Source organism: Mustela nivalis, assembly GCF_964662115.1.
Source record: "Mustela nivalis genome assembly, chromosome: 1".
Classification (NCBI taxonomy): domain Eukaryota; kingdom Metazoa; phylum Chordata; class Mammalia; order Carnivora; family Mustelidae; genus Mustela; species Mustela nivalis.
In genome coordinates, this window is record NC_139020.1 from 73,794,667 (window position 1) to 73,809,349 (window position 14,683).

At 35.2% G+C, this 14,683-nt stretch overlaps 1 protein-coding gene across 12 annotated transcripts in view; it reads right to left on the reverse strand.

The window, feature by feature from the left end:
* The window catches only part of HLTF (helicase like transcription factor), a 54,587-nt gene that overhangs the window by 7,497 nt on the left and 32,407 nt on the right, over positions 1–14,683 (reverse strand). For 6 of the 12 annotated variants that reach the window (XM_082749804.1, XM_082749805.1, XM_082749803.1 and 3 more), the window contains exons 15-23: positions 12,851–12,994; positions 12,346–12,484; positions 11,541–11,676; positions 9,897–10,076; positions 4,381–4,505; positions 3,714–3,892; positions 1,809–1,934; positions 956–1,068; positions 458–638 (exon numbers count right to left, since the gene is read on the reverse strand). In XM_082749804.1, coding sequence (XP_082605930.1) covers positions 458–638; positions 956–1,068; positions 1,809–1,934; positions 3,714–3,892; positions 4,381–4,505; positions 9,897–10,076; positions 11,541–11,676; positions 12,346–12,484; positions 12,851–12,994 — 1,323 coding nt within the window. Of the gene's footprint in view, positions 1–457; positions 639–955; positions 1,069–1,808; positions 1,935–3,713; positions 3,905–4,380; positions 4,506–9,896; positions 10,077–11,540; positions 11,677–12,345; positions 12,485–12,850; positions 12,995–14,683 lie in introns of all 12 variants that reach the window. The other 6 variants (XM_082749808.1, XM_082749807.1, XM_082749810.1 and 3 more) reach the window with 1 other exon arrangement.

A 14,683-nucleotide genomic window follows, 5' to 3' on the forward strand; every position in this document is an offset into this window, starting at 1 on the left:
TGTAAGACTCCCTGACACAATGCAGGATTCACATTATTTGTTGGCCAAATGAATGAAACCACTACACTTTCTATTAGTTAATAGAAACTAATTTTATATATGGAAGCAGAAAACCATAGAAATTAAGAACATGGAATCCTGGTTTGCATATTACTGCATGAGGTTGGGCAAGTTATTTTATTTCTCTCTGCTTCAGAGAAGTAAAAATAAGGACAATAATAAAATAAGGACAATAATAAAATCTCATAAGGATCCATTCTAGAAATATCCTAGGGATATTGTGCGAATTTCAGTTGGTGTACGTAAAGCACTTAAAGCCCTCATTACACATTTACTAAGTTACTATTTTTACCAAGAATTTTCACAATCAGTTACAACTATGATGGTATTTACCAAATAGTTTATTTTTTTTTTTTTAAGTTTAATAACATACCAAAAAGTCAACAGAATTACTTACTGGATCCATTAAAAACACTCGAGAAGCTGCAGAAAGATTCAGACCAACTCCACCTGCTTTTAAGGATAGAAGCATTATGGTTGGAGATCCTGCTTCAGTGTTTTGAAAACACTGAATTGATTCAACTCTTTTCTTCTGTGCCATGGAACCATCCAAACGAGTAAACACAAATCCAGAGGCTCTGTGGAGGGACAAAAAAGACAAGTAACACTTTCCATTTGATTAAAAAAAATGTAAGTAATTACAAATCTGTTCATTCAACCAATTCTTCTACTCATTTGACAAATATATACTAACCCATCTACTAACATGTCATGCTCTGCTCTTTTTTCTGATAAAGTCAGGACTAAATCTTTAAAATCCTATGCTCCCAGGCAATATTCTTTATTGTGATTCTGTCATTTTCGATAGATGAAATGAATATAACTGGTAAAACAATTTTTGCTAACCAAATCAAAACACACAAAATCCTTTCACTCAAAGTGAGAATAAATTTACCTGAGTGGTGTTTCAATTAAAGACAGGAATGTTGTAAACTGAGAAACAACTAAACTTTTTATGTTGGGATTCTTCTTTCTTAAGTCAATCAGTGCATGCATTAGAGCATTAATCTGAAAAAAAAAAAAAAAAAAATGAGGACATCCATTAGATTCTATTTTGAATAGGCAAAATACATACAACTTTTTTTAAATTAGGAAAAGAACGTTCCTGCCCCATTATTTCTCTAAAATGCCAAAGTCAAAGAAAACTAATGTTTTTAAAATCTAAGATTGAAAGAATGCACTCAAACTGAAGCTCCTTTCCTCTCAAACTCACCACTAGATATAAAAATGTTAACACCAACATAGTATATTCTTTTTTTTTTTAATATTTTATTTATTTATTTGACAGACATAGATCACAAGCAGGCAGAAGGGCAGGCAGAGAGAGGAGGAAGCAGGCTCCCTGCTGAGCAGAAAGCCCGATATGGGGCTCGATCCCAGGACCCTGGGATCATGACCTGAGCCGAAGGCAGAAGCTTTAACCCACTGAGCCACCCAGGTGCCCCCAGAGTATAATATTCTAATGATAGGGTTAAAAGCAGAATTATTTTAAGACATGGTACCCTTTTAAAAAGAAAAAAAAAAAAAGATTATATTAATTAGAGGGGGAGAAAGAGCACAGTGGGGACAGGCAGAAGGAGAGAGAGAAGGAGCCTCCCCACTAAGCAGGGAGCATGACATAGGGCTCGATCCCAGGACCTGAGCTGAAGGCAGAGGCCCAACTGACGGAGCTACCCAGGTGCCCAAGACATGGTATCCTTTTATAAATGTAAAACAAATACTCAAATATTTGCCCATGTGCATTTTACCTTTGAACTAGATGTCCATTCCATATTAGACTTTTTCTCAGTGTCACATGCCAATTCTTCTGGAGGGCATTCTAATAAATTGTCTCCATGTATATCATTTCTGCACAAAGGACATTTAGCATGTGGCTGTATAAAAGTGAGATATAAGTAAAGTTTATCAGAGGAAGATAAATTTCCCTAAAATTTTCAAAAAGATGATAAATTCTATATCCTTAATAGCTAACACTTTCTTAGACTTTTTATTAGATTCATCCATTTAAGATAAATTTGTACATGCTGAACTCCAGGCAGATTCCTATGTGTTAAGTGGGACTGGGTAAAAAAGGGAGCTAAAGTATGGTATGTGATCTTGACTAACAGCAGGAACTTCAAACAAGTATTATAATACAATTTGCTCTGGAACATGGTCTGAACTCCAGAGGTCCACTTATAGTGGGATTTTTTTCAATAAATATAGCATAGTACTTATATATGATAATATATATTATGTATAGTATATACATATATATATATATATAGTACAAAATAAATGGATATTCTCTTATCATTTTAGTATTTTCTCTAGCTTACTTTAAGAATACCACATATAGGGGCATCAAGCTGGCTTAGTTGGGAGGAGCATGCAATTCTTGATCTTGGGGTCATGAGTGTGAGCCTTACATTGGCTGTAGAGATTAGTTAAATAAAAACTTCAAAAAGTAAATACCACATATAACATAAAAATATGTGTTAACTGTTATTGGTAAAGCTTCTAGTCAACAGTAGACAGAAGTTTTATAGGAGTCAAAAGTGATATGCAGATTTTCAACTGCACAGGGGGTTGGCACCCCTAACTCCTACATTGTTCATGGTGAACTGTACTATTTGCAGACAAATAAAGAAACCATGAGTAACAGTATCTTGAACCTAACTACAATACAGCATGCTATTTGGAATGGTTTTTTAGAAGAAAAAAATATCCTTCTTAATGGCTTATAAAGCTGGTGTAGACCTGTTAAATCCTATCAGACTCATTTAAAGCAGTATTTGTTGTGTCCATTTGTACCAAGACATGCTAATATGTCCTACATTACTATATACCAAATACCGTTACCAAAAAAATAAAAAATAAAAAAATAAAAAATCTGAAACTGAAACAATGTTAAAAGTATAGTGCCGTTACCTTTAGGGAGCAGGGAGAAGGTAACTGATTAGAAGGGGACACAAGCAGACCAGGATAGTAGTCACATGGATGTATTTACTTCATAATTCACTCAACTGTACAATCATGACTTGTGCATTTTTTTCTATACATATACCAATGAAAATATTTAAAAACAAACAAATACACCTCTACCTCTGCTGAAGAACTGCTTAGAGGATTATTCCACTTCAAAAAATTATACCATACATAAGAATCCAGGCCTACCTTATCCAATAAACAAATGAGACAATTAAGCCCTTGAATATGGTGAAGCCAAACTGAGATATTTTCTATGTGTACAATATCACCAGACTTTGAACATTTAAGTTAAAAAACCATGCATATTATGTCAGTAATTTTTATGTTTTAGATAAATTAGATAAAAATGTCATTAACTTCATCTCTTTCTACTAGAAAATTTAAAATTACCTTTGTGTCTCACATTATTGATCTATTTATTAGACAGCAATGATCTTACCAACAGAACTAGGATACTAACTGATCATGCCTCTAAAAGTGTACTGTCTTTTCATGTTTCAAAGAGCTTAATTATAAGAAATATATCAATATGAAATACTGACATACATAATTAACCATAAAACATGCACTGGTAAATCCAAGTGCAAAACTCTTTAGTTGTTGGACTTAGGTTTCATTACACTCAAGAATAACTAGTGTACCACTCTGTCAAACACTGAATATGTACCTAGTACAAAACTAACCTGCTCATTCTGAATGACTTGGCAAATACAGGGTTTACAAAAGACATGCGCACAATGTGTTATGACAGGAACTGTTAAAGAATCCAAGCAAATTGCACATTCTTCATCAGAACCTGAGCTCAGAATTAACTTCATCTTCCTTATTAACTTTTTCCGTAGTTCCTCAGGTGTATCATTTCCTAGAGAAAAGGCTGAAAAATTAATATCACAGCAAGATTTGTAATATGATTAGACAGATTTGTAATATGATTAGACAAGTTCATCTTATATAGAGAAAAGTTTTACTTGGGTAGTCTTTATTTAGGCTTCCTTTATCACAGGAGACAAACATGATTTAAATTTAAAGAAAATTCAAAAGCTGAAATAGTAGCTAACCCACGTAATGCATCTTACACAAAAGCATCATTACAATCTGCACATACTACCACAGAAAAAAAGGCAGATCCAATTTGAAACAATCACCTAAGAGTATAACTGGAAGACACCTGGAAGACATCACTATTATTCCATTTCATTGGTAAGAATTTGTGAGTATATTCCACTTATGTCCTATCCTAAAAACAATGTCCATTTGACAAATAAGACACTATAGGCCATACAAAAAATTTCATTCTGATTTAAATATTCTTGACAAATATAATAGTGTAAACAAATCACATCTACTTACCTGAGGGACCACTGGAAGACACTGCATTTGTAAGAAGGTGAGTATGACAACAAATCTGCCGCAATCTAAGCAAAAGACCCAGGACATCTGCATAGTGCGCAAGGACAGTGCCTTCATTAAAATACCTAGGGGTAAAAAATGTTAAATATTATGAAGGCCTCTAAATATCATTCCCTATTCTAAAACGGTGGAATAAAAATGGCATTGTTCTTTTCTCTGGAAATCATGTCAAAACTATCTTTAATGAAACCACAAGAGACTGTAACCATAAAGCAATATATATCAGAAATGGCTGCCAATTGCAAAAGAAGTTGGATAGGAAGATGCTGAGAGACAGGACTCCAGATCTCAAACAGCTGCCAGAGAACAATTCTTCAAAATAGAGGGCAAGCCCTGAAGGTAAAATCAATATCCTTCATGTGCAAAAACAAAACCAGGGTGCATGGCTGTGGTCTGAACTTACATGGACAAGTTTTACATCAAGGCGAGAAGGCAAGCTAAATAAGGAAACATAGCAAACCTACTGTGTTTTCAGAAAAGATTATAGGCACTAGAGTCCACATTATAAAGAACCCTACAGCTTCTGATCTTTGTTGTGTAAGCACGAATAAAACCGGAAACAACTCAGCTATAACCCTGAGACATAATTAACAAGGATACTTCCTATTAGTCTGGGACACGCTATGCCTTCTCACCCCTTTCATATTAACCTCTTGCAAATAACTAAGCCAGAATTCAAGATACTCAAATATAAGTAATAATCAGCAAAGAGCAATGGAGAACAAATGGCAGTGAAAGAATACTCATCAAAAAATGCTGCCATAAAGCAAATAAAAATTATGAGCAAGGATACTGCCATGATTTACCATCACAGCGAAATAACAGAGATGAAAAATGAGGTGGTACAGCTCAGTAGTGTAAAAGAGAAAAGTGAACCATCAGAAAAATGAAAGCCACACTGAAACCAGCATAAAAGAGACAAACCACTGTGAAAAAAAAAACGTGGGAAACATAAGAGATAAAAAGAAAAACAAAAACATAAGAATAAAATTTTATCTATGGAACAAAGAACATCCTACACACATGAAGATAAAATAATGGAAAAGAAAACATTTAAAGAAAACCTGATAGGAAAGGGAGTGGGGTGGGGCGGGGGAATCCAGATTTAAATGGTATATGTTTCCAGAAAAATAAAATAAAATCAGGGTTTTCTTGGGGCGCCTGGGTGGCTCAGTGGGTTAAAGCCTCTGCCTTCGGCTCAGGTCATGGTCCCAGGGTCCTGAGATCAAGCCCCGCATCAAGCTCTCTGCTTGGCAGGGAGCCTGCTTCCCCCCCCTCTCTCTGCCTACTTGTGATCTGTTAAATAAATAAATTTTTTAAAAATAAATAAATAAAAATCAGGTTTTTCAATAGAAGTAAACCAGAACAATGACAGTACAGGCTTCTGAAGGAAGAATGGATGATTCAAATACTATATACTAAGTCTATCACATACTTAAATATATTAAAGCAATTGAAAAAGTACAGCTTAATGATTAGGAGCACAGACTCTAGAGCTAGGCTAAGTTCAAAACCTGGCTTTGCCAATTTAACTGTGAAGCTTTGGGTAGGTTTCTTAACCTTTCTTAACTTCAGCTGCTTCATCTTTAATGGTGGCATGGTAATAATACATACCTCATAGGACTGTTGTATTAAAAGAAGCTAATACATGGAAAATACTTAGAATAGTGTCTGGATTATGGTAAGTAATATATCTGTATGTGTGTGTGTATGTGTGTGTATATATATATATATATATATATACACATACTAGTAATATTAGTATATTATTAGAATATGTATCCTATACATATTAGTAATACTATGTCAACAATTCTAAATATTCAACAGTATAAAGGGGCAATATAATATAAAGGTTGAACTTATAAGCTCTAGAACCAAACTGCCTGAATTTAAATACCAGCTGTCATTCACCAGCTGTGCAACACAGTACAAGTTTCTTAACTACTCTGTGCTTCAGATTCATCTTTAAAATGTGGGTAATCCTTGTGCTCACTTTTTAAGATTACTGTTAACTAATACGTATAAAAGCACTTAGGGGGCTCGTGGATGGCTCAGTCTGTTAAGTGTCCAACTCTTGGCTTAAGCTCAGGTCTAAGCTCAGGTCATGATCTCAGGGTCCTGAGATCCACCCTGTGTTGGGTTCTGTACCCAGAGGATTACTTTAGATTCTTTCTCCCTTGTCCTCTGCCCATCCCCCCACTAGCACTTGCATTAAATTAAAAAAAAAAATTTTTTTTTAAGATTTTATTCATTTATTTGAGAGAGAGCACAAGCAGGAGGAGTGGCAGGGAGAGGGAGAGGGAAAAGCAGGCTCCTGGATGAGCAAGGAGCCCAACGCAGGGCTCAATTCCAGGGCCCCAGGGATCACTACCAGAGCTGAAGGCAGACACCTAACTGAGCCGCCACCCAGGTGCCCCTAAATAAATAAAATCTTTAAAAAACACATATAAAGCACTTAATTAAATGCATTAACACCTAAAAAGTGCTCAGTAAATGTTACTAAATGTACTACATATTAAAAAGAATAAAAATAACCTATTTTCTAAGGTTTCAATAAAGTTATTCTTCTCAAACTTTTCAAACAGAATAACCTTTACAAACAGTCTATTCCCTGGCATGGTCACTTATTACACTAATAGTCAGCACTTCAGTTTAACAAATTCCTTTTGAGTACCAGATAATTAGAGCAGAAGCCTCCTCCAACCTCATTAGCCATTCCTGTCTTCTTTGTTAGACCTGTTCTCCAACTTCACTCATTCTTGGTGATCTCATCCAGTTTCATGCTTTAACTAACCATCAGGTGACTAACCACAGGTGACTTTCAAATTTACATCAAGAACATTCCATGAATCTAACCTTGTATCTAACTCCACTTAGATTTCTAAGACATCTCCACTTAGAAATCTCAGAGGCCATCATGCAATCAATGGGTCCAAAACTGAACTGATCTTCCCTGAAAAAAACCTCTGTTCCTCCCATAGACCTAGTTCTGCAAATGGTAATTCCAACCTTCCAGTCACACTTATGTGAAAAATCATGCTGTTACCTTTGACTCCTCTCTCTCACTCCCCATACCACATCAGTCAGGAAGTTCTGCTGGCTTTATAACAGAACCCAACTGTTTTTCACCCCCTTCATCACTACTACTACTGTAGTGAACACGTGATCTCTTTCTTTATTGCCATTCATCCCTATTTATGCCCTTACTGCTAGAATATCAATCTTAACACAGCAGCCAGTGATCCTTTTAAGATTTTTTTTTTTTTTTTTTTTTTTGACAGAGAGAGATCACAAGCAGGTAGAGAGGCAGGCAGAGAGAGGAGGAGGAAGCAGGCTCCCTACTGAGCAGAGAGCCTGATGCGGGGCTCGATCCCAGGACCCTGAGATCATGGCGGCTTAACCACTGAGCCACCCAGGCGCCCCAGTGATCCTTTTAAAATATAAATAAGATTATGTCACTCTCCTGGGTTAAAACCCTTCAAAGTTTTCTAATCTAATAAAAAGTAAAATCCAAAGTCCTTGAAATATGTGCAATGCCTTATGAAACTGTCATGTACTCCCACTCCAATCTCTGACATCATGAGATCCTGCTCATTATTACCCAGCAACACTTCCCTCTTTGCTATTCTTCAAGCTCACTGAATATTCTTTCAACTCAGAGGCTTTACACTTGTGGCTCCCTCTGCCTGAAATGTCTCCTAACTCCACTCTCTTTTTAGATCTTTTCCCACATAGACTCTTCTCAGTAAGGTCTTCACCATTTTCCATTCCTTTTCTCTGCTTTAATTTTCTTCCATCAAATTTTATTTTTTAAAATGGTCTGTTCCCCTCCGTTAAAATATAAACTCCTTGAGGGCAGAGATTCTTGTCTGTTTTTTTAATGCTATATCCCAATATGTGTTACACAGGCACATATTACATTTTGGTTGACAGAATGAATATGAAGAAAATTTCAAACACCACTGAGATTTTGAACTCTGAAATCACTTGCTTAGTTAGAACAATCTTTTTCAATCTAATTCCTGTTAAACCTGCTTTGTACTCTAGTGAAGAATTTGAAGATTCCCCTATTTTCTCTGCCCTCTTCTGCTTTCACTTCTACTCATTCTGGTACATGGGCACTCACATCGAACATGTTCTTGCCTCAAATAGAATTTCTTACCTTCTACCAATCCCCAATCCCTTTATTATCTACTTCATAATTCCTATTCCCAAGATTTCACGTGCTGTTTGGAAAGTCGTATTGACTTCTACATATATCCAATACTACAGAAAGCCTATTAAGCCCACATTAAGAACCTTACAACTTTTTAGAATGGCTGTAATCCTGTGATCTTCCTCAACTTCCCATCACCTTTCCCTGTAGATACACTTGTCTTATATTTCACTGACTGTACTCTTTACAACCCACTAGGCTTCATTTTTCTCCACCAATTTGCTTTATTCTCTTCTCTATCTGTAGTCTCTTCCATGGTCTCTCCTCAAAGCAGTTTACCCAAATAAAATGCAAAAAAATTGATAGAGCAACCAACTATCAGTCCTATGTACCAGTCTTACTTTCTTCTTCCTTCTGCAAACGTCATGAAAAATGGTCTCACCCTACCTACTGCTGCTACTTCTTTGTGGTCCACACCTCAGTATTCTGGTGAAACTATGCTAAGAGTTTATACCGGTAACTTCTGAATCACCAAATTAAACAGCTTTTCTAAGTCTCTAATAGTATCATGTGATACTATTAACCATTCCCTCTTTCTTGACTATGCTTTCATGGGATTCTCCCAACAGTTTACTTTTCTTACTAATTCTGTTCTTCACAGAATCTTCTACGGTAATTTCTCTTTGTTTTCCTATTTCTTAAATATGGGCATTCCCCAAGGTTTTGTTCCTTAAATAGGTTTATTATCTCTCGCTATATATACTTTTCTTTTTTTCTTTTTTCTTTTTTTTTAAGATTTTATTTGTTTATTTGACAGACAGAGATCACAAGTAGGCAGAGAGGCAGGCAGAGAGAGAGAGAGGGAAGCAGGCTCCCCGCCAAGCAGAGAGCCCGACGTGGGACTCAATCTCAGGACCCTGAGATCATGACCTGAGCCGAAGGCAGCGGCTTAACCCACTGAGCCACCCAGGCGCCCCGCTATATATACTTTTCTAAATGTTTTTATCTATTCCCCTGATAGCCAGGAATAGAAGCAAGCAAGGTCTTCTCACTAGCCACTCAGAACTTGCCACTTCATGTAAACTTTTAATTTTTTCCTAACTTAAGGAATTACTCACCTGTAAATTATAATACTATTTCATTTACTTCAACTAATTTGTAAAAAGAAATTTAAATCAAGAGGCAAGTTATCTTTCTGTATACTTCAGACTTTCCTAACATTTCTAAGAAATACTATTCAGTTAAATTGGAAAGAAAATAAAAATTATTTTCTAAAATAGCTTTCTTTTTTCCATACCTTCCAATAGTAGCTCTGCCCTCATTTTTCACAGACTGATAAATTTTTCTTTCTTCATCTGAAAGTGTAATGTGCTGAATAAATACTTTACGTTCTGGTAACTCCAAAACAGGTTTTCCTTTGATTTTGCTAGTCTTTGTTCTTCTTAGGGTAATATTTTTAATTAGGGATTGTAAGCGCCTAAGTCAAAATAAAATAAATAATTACATAACCTTTTATTTATATAAGTTGATTCAACAAGAACAAGAAAGAATAATATATCACTACTATTTAAGAAGCAAAGTCAAGTTTTTTTTTTAAAAAGATCCCTTTGTTTTGAGTCTTATCCAATCTGATAATCAGAAATATTCTACCAATAGAAAAATATAACAATAATGCATTCATCGCCCTCAATTCAGTACCTGTCACAATTTAATCTTCTTTTATCCTGTCTTTATTTTTCTTAGCTTCTCCTTCTTTTTGTTCTATTCATGAACTTATTTCTCACTTCTGTCAACTATATCACCTAATATTCAACATTCACATTCTTAAGTACCTACACAAAGTACAAGGCATTATACTAAATATCATAAAACAAATATGTGGAAAGATCTTATCTTCAAAAGAAATTTTCAGTAATATAAAAACCAAAGTACAAAAATAATTTTGACAAAGATGCCATAAAAAATTCAAACATGATGTGACAGTTCAGAAGAGGGAGAAATGCCTTCTGGGTTCTACAATCTTTACACTGCCTTCTCAACATCAGAAAAAAAGGAGGCACATCAATTCTTTACAGAAAGAAAGGTTTTTAAGGAAAGGTTTTTCCTGACACTGAAATATAAATACAATTTCCTAAATTAGAATTTACACAGTTGATTCTGAGAATCAAGACAGTTCTATAAACTAGGCTGGTGGCTGTTGAACCTTTTTCGCTATAACCACAATAAGAAACACATTTTATTCCATCCAGCAAATATATATATATAAACACATACACATGTAACAGAAACCTTTCACAAAATAATGTGTGACGATTTAAATTTCTTTAAATCATCTACTATTTCATTTTCTTTTATAATGTTTGATGCCATCTTTATAATGATTTTACGACCTGCTAATGGATCCCAAACTCTAAAAATCACTGCTCTAGGCAAAAACCTTAAGCCACATATTTACCCTGTGAAATAGCTACCATACCAAGCTAAATTTCATTTATCTGTCTCCATGAGAAACAACTTTCTTTCTTAAACTCTTATGGATGCCCGTGTATGTCATACCATTCAATTACCACTATATAAAAGCTACATAAGTTGTGAAAATTTAATGCACATTAGATCCTCAGAGCATACAGTTTTTCCTGTCATTGTTTAATTAATTAATGGTGATTTCAAGGGCAACAGCAACACACAAAGACTACAAAGCTCTGCCTTTCCTTTCTGTTTGGCTAAAATCAAAGAAAGGGAAGGCTTATGTTTTAGTGGTAGTTAGAAATTCTTGTATCCCCAAACAAGAATCACTAGGCTCTGAGAGCCAAAGACATTAAGCTATAAATGCTCTTGGAAGAAAGCCAACAGTGGAGTTAAAATAATAAAGTGACAATTGGTTCAAGCTGCTTACAGTTATTTGTTGCCAATATTAATCAGTTTACATGAGATTACTTACCTAAGTCCTCCTTCATCTCCCATTGTGACAGGACGTTGTATTGTTCTATGCCACCATTCTCTATCAAGAAACGGTTTAAGTTTTAAAAAGGAAAGAAGAGACCACAAGTCCTTTAAAGAATTTTGAATCGGAGTACCTAAAAATAACAGAAAACTGTTGTAACTCTATAGTGTATCCATTCAGAATATTCATCTCACCCAATCAGAGGAAACAAGAGTTGAAAATGGGCATTCTGCACCAGGAACACCCACTAACTATCAAGGTATAACTATAATCCATTGTTAAACATATACGCAATCTCAAAATGAAGTTTTGCTATAATTTTTGCTCTCACCTGCCATACTAACAAAGAAAAAGACCATAGGTCCAGTAAATTCAACTTTCTCCTTATCCAAGAACATTTGTTTATTTGATTTTAAATCAGCAGTACTAGCAAGAAGGAAAAATGAATCTGAGTTTACACTGTCTTCCCCATGTCCTAGTAGAGGTGCACAAGTAGCAAACAGGCCCGGCTTCAAGATAAGAAACAGAGAAATCAAAATTCTGATTGGAGAATTTAAGTGTTTAATGAATTTCCAAAGTTCAAAAAAAAAGTCTAGTGATTTGTTCCATAAACTGACTATAATTCAAATGTTGCCACAGCATAGGCAACTGTGAAAAACAAGTCAAAATACTTTATTAAAAGACTTTCATGATTAATTATGGACAAACTTTATATACATGTGAAGTTTACAAAGTTACCTCACTAAAACTTACTTAATGATACATATTTGAGAATTTTTAAAAAAAAACATAACATTTTTACCTGTTAATACCCATCTTCTTTCTGCTTCTAAATCAAGTACAGCTTTTGTCTGCTGAGCATTCGGATTTCGGATGGCATGTCCTTCATCCAGGATCACTCTTAGCCACCTTATGCTATGTAATGGACTATCACCTTTAGTCTGAAATAAATGTTTCATGTGAATTAAAAAACACAGGAAAGTAAAATGGTACACTTCATGTAATTTGGTAAACACAAATTATTATTCTTTAATATCAACACCCACTAGGTGGGAGATAGTGCTTTGAGCACTATATACATACATCATTAAATGCCCAAAAGCTTATGAAGTATTATTTACTCCTATTTTACAGATGAGAAAACTGAAGCACCAAGGCTGGGAAGTACATTGCTCAAAGGACCACAGCTAGGAAACAGCAGGGCTACCATTTAAACCTAGAATTTAAAGTCTGAATTTTAGAACACTTTTGAAACCTGAAGCTTACTTCTTATATTCAACTTCTGAAATGAGTCTTGGTATACTTACTCCGTAGTCATGAGTTAAAATGTTGTATGTAGTCAAAACAATATCCTGTTTTGAAAGCAAGGCTGGGTCTCTTATACGATCAGGACCATAATAAACATAAAAATTCAAGTGCACATCTGCTTTTATATGTTGTCCAAACTGGTCCTAGAAGAAAATTAGAAATATTTAGAATAATAAACAGATAAATAAAAAATAATTTAAAAAGTTTGATAAACTACTGTCCTGTACACAAATCACTACTAAAATTACATAAAATCAAGTTTCCTACAATCTCAGCTAAAATAACAATAGTAACAATACTAATTATTATCTTGTCAGGAAAATGGATATATATGCAGAAATAATGCATTACATATTTTTTGCTTAACCCTACCAATGAGCAGCCACTTCACTTTTAGGAGGAAAAATAACCAAATTTCTTAAAACTGTAATTATTTTTTTCAATTTAGTATTTTAACAGATCGGATCTTTAATGCTTCTAGCTAGTAAAGTTTGTAAAATCAAAATTAAACTGTAAAAGAACAAGCAATATTTTCAAGAATGTAGGCAGAGATTCAAGATAGTATCCACTTTCATTCATTTATCACAGACTTACTATTTACCAGGTTATCAACAGAAAGGTAGTAAAGCTAAAAAGAAAAATAAGACCTGGGGGCGCCTGGGTGGCTCAGTGGTTTAAAGCCTCTGCCTTCGGCTCAGGTCATGATCCCAGAGTCCTGGGATCAAGACCCACATCGTGCTCTCTGCTCAGCAGGGAGCCTGCTTCCCTTCCTCTCTCTGCCTGCCTCTCTGCCTACTTGTGATCTATCTGTAAAATAAATAAATAAATAAATCTTAAAAAACAAAAAACAAAAAACCTGGTCCCAGCCCTCTCTGAGGACATGATCTGTTTAAAACACTTGCCTTTTTCTCTCATATCTGAGAGATTCTGAGCAGGGGGTGGGGGGAGAAATCATGGTTAGATTGGAAAAAAATAAAAAGGATACCAGAGAGGGGCGCCTAGGTGGCTCAGTCAGTTATGTGTCTGCTGTCAGCCTAAGTCACGATCCTGGGGTCCTGGGATCGAACCCTGCATCAGGCTCCCTGCTCAGCGAGGAATCTGCTTCTCCCTCTGCCCCTCCCCTCCCACTGCTTCTGTGCTTGTTCTCTCTCTCAAATAAATAAAATCTTTACTTAAAAAAAAAAAAAATCAGAAAAATAAAACGGAGAACCCATCATATGAAAGATGATAAATAAAGCCCTAATGTACCAGAAGAAAGAAAAGAATGGGTAAAAGATAACCAAGAAAAAGGGACTAATGGCACTTGAGGACTAATTAAATATGGGATATTAAAAAAAGGGGGGGAGACAAAGAAGACTCTCATACTTTAAGTGAGTGCCTAGAAGCTATATGATAAAGATATAAATAAGTTTAAAAAAAGAAGGGGAAAGTGGGTATAAAAATGAGAAAGAAATGGGGCACCTGGGTGGCTCGGTCAGTTAAATGTTTGACTTTGGCTGGCTTAGGTCATGATCTTGGGGCCTAGAACCAAGCCCCATGTTGGGGGTTTGTGCTCAACAGGGAATCTGCTTGAGATTCTCTCTCTCCCTCTCCATCTGCCCCTCCCCTAGCTCATGCTTTCATGTTCTCAAATAAATAAAATCTTAAAATGAGAAAGAAATAGTATTATTATTTTAGACATTTAAAATTTTTGAATACTATACAATGACTGGATATGTAAATTAGAAATATTTATTTATTTACTTATAAAGATGTATTTATTTGAGAGAGAGAGAATGTGCAAGTGGGAGGATAGGCAGAGCGGGAGAGAGGGAGGGGGAAAGAGGAAAAGA